At 35.0% G+C, this 11,286-nt stretch overlaps 1 protein-coding gene across 1 annotated transcript; it reads left to right on the top strand.

Annotated features, from left to right (window-relative positions):
• Positions 1–814: 814 nt before the first annotated feature.
• Positions 815–10,785, top strand: LOC306853060 (Golgi SNAP receptor complex member 2-like). The gene is made up of 6 exons (XM_079390230.1): positions 815–984; positions 1,395–1,459; positions 3,637–3,745; positions 7,636–7,768; positions 7,902–8,042; positions 8,861–10,785. The coding sequence occupies exons 1-6, from the start codon at positions 956–958 to the stop codon at positions 9,020–9,022; spliced, it is 639 nt and encodes a 212-aa protein (XP_079246356.1). The 5' UTR covers positions 815–955; the 3' UTR covers positions 9,023–10,785.
• The last annotated feature ends 501 nt before the right edge of the window (positions 10,786–11,286 follow it).

Raw genomic sequence — 11,286 nt, forward strand, 5'->3', positions numbered from 1 at the left:
TTCAGATCTTCCTTACAAAAAGCTAATCCTATAATTATAGTTTCCACCAAAATACAGGACTGTGTTTTTGCACAGGGACAAAGTCTTGTTATGTTTTATGTCTACTTTTTTATGTCTCTTTCTGCATTTTGTAACATCTAGCCATTTTTGTAACTTTTGTATTATTCTGTAATTAGTTAATGGTGTGCATCTTATAGTTAAAACTTCAGGTCATGTTTCTCTATTGTTGATGATGCATTAGTTTTAAGATTTTAGCATTCTTACCCCATGTGGCATTTAGCCTCATTGTACCTTTATAGAGACTGTATAAGTAAAGGTAAAATCTTTTTGTCAAAATTAATTCACAGACATAGTATGTATTCCTTATAGACTAGGATTGAAGAATAACACTCGCTTTTACTAATGTCACCTCAAATAAAATAAAATAGACCTAATATTGTAGGCTATTATTAATTTAATTCTGGCTGATGGTTTAATTTTTGGTTTACTTTTTCAAGACTATTCTTTATAGCAGTAATAAGAAAGCCATTAAGACTGCAGCCTATCTATATGCAAATCTTTACACTTATTTCTATAATTAGCCTATTAGTCTGCCTCTCCCTGTGTGTTTTCTTTCATTTATAGCCTATTATTGTAGTTCTGAATGTGTTTCAACCTTTGTCTTACTAACTAACTAAAAAATTAGCAATGTTTAATACCATCCTAAGTAACTAAATGTACATAGTAGGTCTAATATTGAATACCATCCGCCACTGCTGGCGCTGTTCTTTCTTCTAGCGGTGTGTTTTTAGTCAGGCGGAGAGGGAGCCTAAAAGAGGTCCTTTTTTTTCCTGGTGACGTGTATGTTTGACAGTGATATGTGAAACTAAACGAAACGGAGGAAATAAAATTGCATAACTTTCACTAGAAGACGTGTTTACAGTGTTTTTAGTGCCGTCCTTAACTATCACTGAAGATGGAGACGCTTTACCATCAGACCAATAAGTGAGTTTGTTCACACTGTTGATAATTTAGCTATCTTAAACAGAACTAGTTAATGCTCCGGTAACTTATCTTAAATGCTGACCGTTTTCATAAGCTCGGTGTAACTTGTAACAAACAAAGGGCTCTTTGAAATATATTGTATGGAAATAGAGTATAAGAATATAATGCTTTGGTCTGACAACATGTGTTAAGTGAAGATGATAGTATAGCTTCTGTGAATGACTCTCAGTAAGGAGGTTTCGTTGATATTATGCTTTCATTACGGCCTGTCAGCTGGTTTAATTCGTTTTACTGGGACATCCATAGGGCCCTGATGTGTCTAACATTCATTCTTTGAATAATTACTTTAATAATGTACAATGTATTTAACCCCGTCTCTCTTCTCACTTATCCATGTCTTTAACTTTTAGACAAATTCAGGAGGTTCAGTTTCACATGGGACGACTGGAGACAACAGACCGACAGTCAGTCCACTGTAAGTGTGTTTGTGACTGAATAAAGATCCTCAATCCCACAGAGACGAGAGGATTCAAATAGGACACATACTCCAAAACATATTGACAATTAGAGCTGGGCAGTGTGGTTTATGAATATGAACATCATTCAAAAGCAGTTTCTTTGTTCCATATTAGTAGTTTCTGCCTGAGCATATCATTTCTGTTTTAAGCCCTTAATTGGCCTGTGTTTATTAGATAAATGGCAAGCAGAATGGGAAGAGAGTCAAAATAACAAATTATTTGAAATAAATGCTGTTGTGGAAAAAATATGCATCTACCTGATACTAACAGTACACACACACATACTGTATACAATCTCTGAACAGCTTGATTGTTTTATATCATCGCAGAATGTAAACTGTATTATCTCTCCAGCACTAATCTGTTAAAATATTATAAATAGTAACATCATGATTTTCTGTAAAGCTGCTTTGAAACAGCATTGTTTACTTTACATTTAAATCCAGACATGACCAAGTTGTTTGCACAAGGTGTCATGTATGTCACACCAGACTGATTCATGGGCATTTAATGACGGGCGAAGAACCACTAAAAGGTCAATATTTTAGCACTACATTGATTGTAAGACATATGACTTTGGTCTGCCCAATTTTTAATGACACGAGACAATATTTTTTTTATTTGGACATACTTTTAAGGACTTATTTTGTAAGATGGACCCAGGAAAACTTTCACAGTACACTGCAAGACGTAACACCAGCTATTATAATGTGACCCATAACCAGTCCAGGGTTGCATTTCCCAAAAGAATTGTAAACCCAAGTAGTTTGTAGAGACCATCTGTGCCACTGGGTTGTCTGTTTAGGCCTACAATGCTTTTGGGAAACCCATCAGAGATCAGTTAGCAGTTGCCCTAGGCCCTATTTACACATGTGTGCCAATTAACATTTTCTCTAAAACTTGTGTGCTTACACGTGACTGCCACAAAATCCACTACATGTTGTCCACGACCTCCTAATGTGGTGTCAGTGATCATATTGCAAAAATGTTTAGACCCCATCTACCCAGGTATTTTCCATTCATGACTGGATAATCAAGTTGTAAAACAACAACAGCAAATAAACTGGGTCCAAGCGATCTGCTTTGAGCGGCAGTCAGAGTCCTCGTGGTGCCACTGTGCAGCTGATTGTTCTGTAGAGGTGGAGCTTATGCAGAGAGCCAGGCTGGTGCCACGGCAGGAAGGACAGGGAGGAGTGATGGGGTGGGGGCATGGAGACTCATGGAGTGCTGTGGTGTGTGTGTGTTTGAGGTGGTGTTGTGGCTCTTTGGTGAGTCTGAATAAGATAAGTCTCCTACCCATACTGGTGACATCATAAGAGATGTCATAGGCGGGAAGGATGCCTAACGCATGCATTGGTTTGTCTGTGTGTGAGCGAGTGTGAGATTGCATTGTCTCAGAGGGTGGGGGTCAGGGCAGACTGCGTGTGTGATAAAACTTTCCCACCAGTCTGCGGTTCTCTCCAAGGAAGCGGCACTCATTCGCAATCAGCGGATCTGCTTGTCAATGCTTGATTCTCTCTCTGCCTGAAACTTATTTTAACTCATTGCAGCTTAGTGCATGCATTTGTTATAATGAAATAAATGTCCTCATTTCCCCTTACTTTTACATTAAGGTTAGTTTTGCGGCCATCTAACACTCATTTAAGGTTAATATTTAAAAGACTTTATTAAATATACTTTTTGAAAAATTATTTTAATATTTAAATTAAAAATAATAATTTGTACATACACTGTTATTTAAAGGTTTGGTCTCTGTAGGATTTATTTTAATCGTTTTATTCAGCAAGTATGCTTAAATTGATGTAACGCATGACTGTTTTCAACATTGATACTAATAAATGTTTCTTGAGCCGTAAATCAGCATATTATAGTGATTTCTGAAGGATCATGTGGCCTCTGCATCACAGGAATAAATTGCATTTTAAAATCTATTAAAATAGAAAACAGTCATTTTAAAATGCTATAATAAATCACAATAACAAAATGCAGCCTTAATGGGCATAAGGGATTTCTTTCAAAAGCATTCATCAATCTTACAGACCCCATACTTGAATTTTAGTTTAAGTATTTTGTGATGTACTTGATACATGATTCCTATTTGTGTTATGTTTCTGATTCTTGTGTTTTCCTGCAGTACTTGAAAATGAACTTCAAGCAAGAATTGATCAAATCTTTAATCAGCTGGAGCGACTTGAGATGCTAGCCAGTAAAGAGCCACCAAACCGCCGGCAAAATGCCAAACTGTGAGTGCATCAGTAGAAGTATCCACTAGTGCTTTATTGAATCATGCAAAGGTCCAATCCTTGTCTTGATCCGAGGTTGTTTTTGTTTGCTTGTTTGTTTTATTTGACAATGTAAAACATAATAGAAAAAAAATCCAATAAAGACCAATTCATACACATTTTAAAACCGCTGAGGATAAAATGCATTAAAAAAAGCCTTTGGATTATTTCCATTGTGGTCCTCTGTATTTTAAAAAATGGACGAACAAATCATATATGGAGTGCAATCCACATCAAGTTCAGAAACTCACCACACAAACTTCAAAACATCAGTGCTAAAACAACCATTTTTTAACTTCACTTCTAAAAATACTATCAACTTGTATCTCTTGGATACACCCAGGTAATTTATTCCAAGCAACAGAGCTAGTATTTCACTCTTAAACCTACAAGGATATATATCACTTCTACCCTTGTAGAATGACAGTGAACCTCTCTTACAAATACATAATATTCTAACAGATACTTTGGAACCATTCACTAGTTTTAAAAAAGTTACCCTTTTTCGACTTTTAAAAAAACAAGTTTTCCTATAATGTTCATCTCGCAAATGCATCAGTGGATGTACTTTCAAAATAATCCTACACAACTTATTTCGAGCAGTCTGCAATTTATTTTTTAATTTCTTTGAAATACTGCTGTAACAGCAGCATAATCAGAGTGTGATTGCACTAATGCTCCAGCTAACATTTTTAGAGTTTCAGTGTTTAAGAAAGCTGCCTGTCTTGCTAAAAATGTTATTTGATTTCAATTTTTTGAGTGAGCTAAAGCAGCCATCTTTTCTCTTGTCAAATTACTGTCCAAAAAAACACAAGTAATAATTTGATCTCCAACCTTTACCTCTAATCTAAAGCATTTTTTCAATTTAGCAGCCGAGCCAAATAATATAACTTCAGTTTTCCCCAAATGTAAAGACTATTTATTATGGCAAAACCATTTGGAGGCCCCTTCAATCTCTCTACGTAATTAATTTTCAACATCTTCCTTCCTCTCATGAGACACAATTATTGCTGCATCATCTGCATATAATAAAAGCTCATTTGAACAGGCCATTTTTAAATCATTAATATATAATAAAAAAAGTAAAGGACCTAAAACACTCCCTTGCGGAACCCCATATGAAGTGGTCAAACAATCCGAAAACACCCCATTTAAATCTACTATTTGACACCTATTTTCAAGGTAAGACTTAATCCATTTACAGGCCAGATTGGTAAAACCCATCGCTTTAACTTTTAAAAGCAGAATACTGTGATCAACTGTATCAAACGCTTTTTGCAGATCTAACAGTACCATCCAGCTTAACTTCCCTTTATCCATTTCTTTCCTTATGTAATCCGTTAAATATAAAATAGTTGTCTCAGTGGAGTGTTTCCTCCTAAAACCAGATTGAAACCCATACAATATATTATGTTTAAGAAGATAGTCTTCAATCTGCTCAAAAATAATTTTTTTCACTTTTGATAAAGCACTCAGAATTGACACTGGCCTATAATTGTTACACTCAAACCTACTACCTTTTTTAAAAAGGGGAATAACTCTTGCTTGTTTTAATTCATCAGGAACCTTACCTTGACAAATTGAAAGATTTATAATATGGGTAACCACTGGAGTAATAGAATTGGCCGAATCCTTAAGAAACTTCACTGGAATATTATCTAACCCTGTTGCTTTACTACTTTTAAGATTTGTTAATTTCTTAAAAACGTTACTCTCCTTTACTTTAGTAAACAAAAAACCTCCCGGCATAATACCGCATTTAGTATAATACTCCTTAACTAATTTATCATTAAATATACCAATTTGTGCTGGAAGCTCATTTACCAATTTTCCTGTAACCGTAGTAAAAAATCTATTAAAATGATTTGCTACCTTTATCTGATCAGATATAACCTTCCATGTACATTAAGGCTAATTTCTTAGTCTTTTCCGGAAACTCTAAGTCATTTAATACTCTCCATAATTTTTGAGAATCCTGCTTCATTTCACTAATCTTATCCTTAATTTTTTTTTACCTTATCTCTTCCCTCATTCCTTTTACGTTTAGATGCCTCAAAATTATAATTTTTTCAAGAGAATAGGCAACTAGAGCAAAATATCCTTCCTGTCAGAAGATTAAATTGGTATCCAAGTTGATCTGTAATCATTAACCAGAGTATGGGGAAGCTGAACTATAGTATTGGTGGATAGATGGCTACCTAAACGTTGTAGGTTCAAAGATCAGGGGATTCGTGAGCTTCTGCAATCGTCTCTACCATGACATAACCCATAAGAACTTGAGTTGCTCTGTCCTTGTAGTAAATACCTAATGTAAGTTGTTTTGAATGAGAGAGCCTCTGCCAAATGAATAATAATGTGATGTGAGGGGTGTTTGCGTTGTATGCGCCCCGTGGCAGTGGGATCCAGTGAAAACATTCCGTCTGCAGTCACGTCATCACCAGCATTCCTGCCGTGTGTGGCAAAGCCTGGCTAAAGCACTGCACAAACACACCTGAGGCCAACACACCTGTTACACTCACTCACTCACTCATAAAACAATGAATATCGTAAAGAACAGACTCTTCTTGAAGAGTGTCTTTATGGCAGTGTGTGTGGATGCTCTCAAACACGCTATACAGAAACAACAGAAGCTTTTCACACAAGTATAACATTGTGAATTCTTTGGACACTTTTGTCATTTAATTGATAGTTATATATTTATCTGTTCCAATACCGTACATGTTTTTATGTATTTAGTCAAAATAGCTCAGCAATAAGGATTTTGTCAACCCATTAGTTCAAATTTATACTTGTCCTGTAAATATTTTCATTGACCCTACAACTAAATTTTACGTTTTGCATTTTTCAAAAAGATTTTATATAATTTAAAAAAATGTAAAAATTACATTTTTAGCAATATGATCATCATTTTAATTATATAAATAATATTAATTTTTAAATAATAGCATTTGTATATAATAACTGAAACTATTTTGAATAAAACATTAATTAGATTTTTAGTAATGTTACCATTATTAGAATTATTATTAGTGCTGGGCAACGATTAATTGCATCGAAAATAAGTTTTTGTTTATATAATACATGTATGTGTATTATGTATATGTAAAGACACACACAGTATGTATTTTGAAAATATTTACATGTATATATTTATAGTCATATAATAATTTATATTATACATAAATATATTCAAAATATAAACATAACATTTTTCTTACACACATGCATATGTGTGTGTGTATTTATATATACATAATAAATATACACACACGCACATTATGTACCTAAAAACTTTTATTTTGGATGCGATTATTCACAATTAATCGTAGTCCAACACTAATTATGTATAATAATTGCAACATTTTAAAATAATTTTGAAAAATCTATGTGATAATTGCGATTATATGTGATCATTATTAAAATATTATATAAGATCATTTTAACAATTTAACAAAACATTTTAATAAATGTTATTTTTAGCAATGTGATATTAAAATCATTTTTCAAAAATAAATGTAATTTTAATTTTCCATTAACAAATGAATGCGAGTATAAAAATGAAAAGAAAATATGAAATAAATAGTTTTTAATTTGCAATCATATCAGGCCACAGTTCCAATAACTGGCCTGAAATTATTTAACATTAGCCCTGAGCCATTGTATTGTTGAGCCTCGAGTGGAGTCAGTAAAATGTGAAGGGTTTTTATTTGAACTTCAATTTTGTCTGTTATTGAATGCAAAGCTTCTTTCTATATAAACGAGCAGGTAGTCTACAAATGTTGCATCACCAAACAAGGCCTGCGGGCTGCTGTGTGGTCTGAAAGACACTCAGTGTGTTTTTCTTTCTGTAGGCGTGTTGATCAGTTGAAGTATGATGTGCAGCATCTCCAGACAGCCCTGAGGAACTTCCAGCACAGACGTTACTCTCGCGAGGCTCAGGAGAGAGAAAGAGAGGAGCTCTTGAGCCAGAGCTTCACAACAAACGTCAGTAGACCACACACGTTCTGCGCAGTTTTTGCCAAGACTCTTTCTCCATCACTCATCAGTCTATAAACGTACATCACACTACAAAGAAGGCATTTTGATTTTGACAGTGCTGTGTGCTTTTTATGTGTAGGATGCAGACACCTCCATCCCTATTGATGAAACCCTGCAGTTTAATAGCGGTCTACAAAATGCTCACAGAGGAATGGACGACCTGCTGGGCTCCGGCTCCAGCATCCTCAACGGCCTGAGAGACCAGAGGAGCACGCTTAAGGTGTGTGTGACACACACAACACAGGGCGGATTCAACTCTAGACCAGGAAGGGGAACTTTTTCCATTCTCTTATCAGGGTGTTTCAAATAGTGCTCGACTGATTGTTGATAAAGTGCTGATGGCTGATACAATACAGTTTAATGATAGCCAAATGAAATGTAGACAGCAATAATTAACACTTTCAATATATCCGTTGTCAATGACATGAACAGTATGTGCATTTAATTTAACCTTGTTTATTTTAACAGTAGGTGTTGGATGTTGAGTCAGCGTTATTTTAGTAGTATTTATATACTATAGTAGTTATTAATATTTTGATTTAGGCTTTATTTAATATTTTAGTTTGCCTTATAGTGTCTTTGATTTAGCCATTTATTTTTCATTCATTTGTTATTTAGCTTCTTTTCTGTTTTAGTGATCTTAGTATTTCAAATTTTTTTTTTCCATTTAATTGCCAAGGCAAGATTTCTAATTTTTTCATCAAATATTTGAAACATGGAAACATGTCAGTTTTAGCTAACAATGACACCAGTGTTTTGAGGTCATGTATGCACATATAGGCACTGTGTGTTTCCAGGGAGGAGCGTGTGCTCTTCCTGAAGCTCCTCTGATTATCGCAGAGCGTGAGAGACTGTCTCTGCCTGTGCTTTTGGGGAAATGGGGGGGGGGGGGGGTGAAGTGTACCTCAGATATTTTACTGAGTGAATGAAAGTGAATCTGTTGCTCACTCTATTCAAAGAGAGAAAATACCATTCGAAAACTGCAATTTTTTAAAATCGGAGATTCATAGTAACGTTCCACATTTTCTATTTTTTTAGGGTACCCATAAAAAGATGTTGGATGTCGCAAACATGTTGGGTTTGTCGAACACGGTCATGCGTTTGATTGAAAAGCGAGCATCGCAGGATAAGTTCATGATGATGGCTGGAATGCTGGCTACTTGCTTTGTCATGTTCCTGGTGGTGAAATACCTTAGCTGAACTCTCCCAACTTTAGCCGACCCTGCTGCTCGATCGCATCAGTGAATCATTCCGATTTTCATGTCACATGCATCACATCTATGAAAAATACACAGGTGTGCTGAAAGAAAATCACAGAACTGCCTCTTTGCAGGATGATTGCCACTATCAACATCACAAATCTCTCTAGTCTTTCTTCTTCAACTGTATTTCTAAAGGCATTGAATCCTTTTGTAACTTTCCTCTCGGTTGATTCTGAAATAAGCAGTACATTTGTGACTGCTCTTTATTTTATAGTCTAGACTGAACTAAAACCTTTATTCTCGCCGGTATTATAGAAGTATTAGAGCAAACAATAATTAGACATTTAGCTTTATAATGTGTAATGGTTAGAGAATTGCTCTGTTATCTGGCTCTTCATTGCCGCCACCTTCTGGACAACAAACCAAAAATGTTTGGTTACTCAGTGCTTAGTTTGTACTATATTGTTCATAACGTTTCTAAATGCAAATTTCTGTGCAATAAACTCAAGTAGCATCCAGCTGCCCTGAAATGTAAAACTCTACACTTGTTTCATCCCGCTAAAGTGTGAGTGTGTACGCCTGGATCTAGGCAGGAGCCACAGCCTCTGACAAACAGGAAATGAGACGTCTTATTGGACATCTGCTTCATGGATCTTGACGCTGTATGCGCACATTCACACATGCTCAACAATATCCTCCTGCAACAGTCATACATCATTTCTGGCTTTGCATCTGTCATTCAAATTCCTGTGTTGACCAAGTGGATAAATCACTATTAGAATGTGAAAGTTAACAAAAAGGAGTCACGTGCACCGCTTTTTCACTGTAGTCAGTCACACAGACTAAGTGAGTAGATGTAACAGATTTTTGCCGCTATTAATACTTATATCGTCCAAACATTGATTTTAAGGTTTTAAAAACCTCTAATCTGTAAGCAGAGGTGATTGAAAGCTCTTGATACTTAACATGGAATATTGCTTCCTTCAAATGACTCCTGGTGAGAATTTAGCAGTAATAAAGTATCCAGAAGAGCTAAGGAGTTTGATTCCCTTCCAACACTGCCATCTAGTGTTTACAGCAAGACATTTTATTTGTCCAATGAAATCAGATTCAGGCACAGATGTCTCACAGAAGGCATGTCCTTTTCTGATGGCTTGCACTTCCTGGTAGGGGTGTGCGATACTGCAAATTTTGGTATCACCGATATCGATACTTGTCATTTAAAAAAACATACATTTAAATGACCAACAACAATTAAAAAAATTAACAATACTAATGTTGACATGACTAATATTATATTCACCTTAAAGCTACGTGGATATTGTTTGCCTTTCTAAAAGGACTTTGCAGGCAGAGGAGCCCAGAACATGAAAGCAATAAACAGTTTCATGTTAAGTATTTTCTTCCCATAGAATAGCCACATTAAAATAATTAACGTGGCTTAATAAATTAAGAACGTAATATTAAAAAACAAAACTCAGTATACACCTTATTAATGTTCCAAATTATGCAGATGTGCCCAGAATATGAAAGCAACGCTCAAAGTTTTCACATTATGCATTTTCCTCCCATAGAAAACCATTATAAAGAAAAGTTTAACGTAAGCGGCTTATTGATATGAAAAAGAACTGTTAAACCATAACTCGTTTATTATTGAAAGGATTTTAGTATGTTATGTACGTACTGTTTTCTGTTTGTTTTATACATACTGTAATATTTGTTTGTTGTTATTGCAATAAAAAAAACTTATATGAAATGGCCAAATTCGGTATAGTTTATAAAAATATATAGGCCTACTATGTATGTACAGGTAAGCAGATGAACCCAGAACATGAATGCAACACGCTCAATTTCATTTTCTCTAATTGCAATATAAAACATTTAATATGTTGCAATTAATGGAGGATGATAGTGATAAAGACCAAATAAATAAATAGACTAAATTCGGTATACAGCTTGTTAATAAAATATGTTGCAAGCAGCTGAGCCCAGAATATATATGCAAACATGCTAAACAACATGTTAAGCGTTTTACTCCCATAGAAACCCGTTGTAAAGAAAATGTAAAGTGTATTCATGCATTAAGACATCATTTAAAGGCAGGAGAGGAGCAGCACACGAGATGTGAAAAGAGCGGCATATACACCCACAGACATGTCTACACTTTGTTGTAAGTATTAAGCAATGTTATTAAGTGTATAGGAGAGAAAAAAATTACCTAAAGTATCGATACTATCGATATTACGATCGATACGCCCACCC

The sequence above is a fragment of the Barbus barbus genome (genome assembly GCF_936440315.1).
Source record: "Barbus barbus genome assembly, chromosome: 3".
Lineage (NCBI taxonomy): Eukaryota > Metazoa > Chordata > Actinopteri > Cypriniformes > Cyprinidae > Barbus > Barbus barbus.

What these genes read in the sequence shown, in the direction of transcription:
- LOC306853060 (XM_079390230.1), top strand. Translation starts at nt 956, where the DNA reads ATGGAGACGCTTTACCATCAGACCAATAA. An exon ending in GCCAGAGCTTCACAACAAAC is followed by an intron (nt 7,769 to 7,901) that starts GTCAGTAGACCA and finishes TTTTATGTGTAG; the next exon opens with GATGCAGACACCTCCATCCC. An exon ending in ACCAGAGGAGCACGCTTAAG is followed by an intron (nt 8,043 to 8,860) that starts GTGTGTGTGACA and finishes CTATTTTTTTAG; the next exon opens with GGTACCCATAAAAAGATGTT.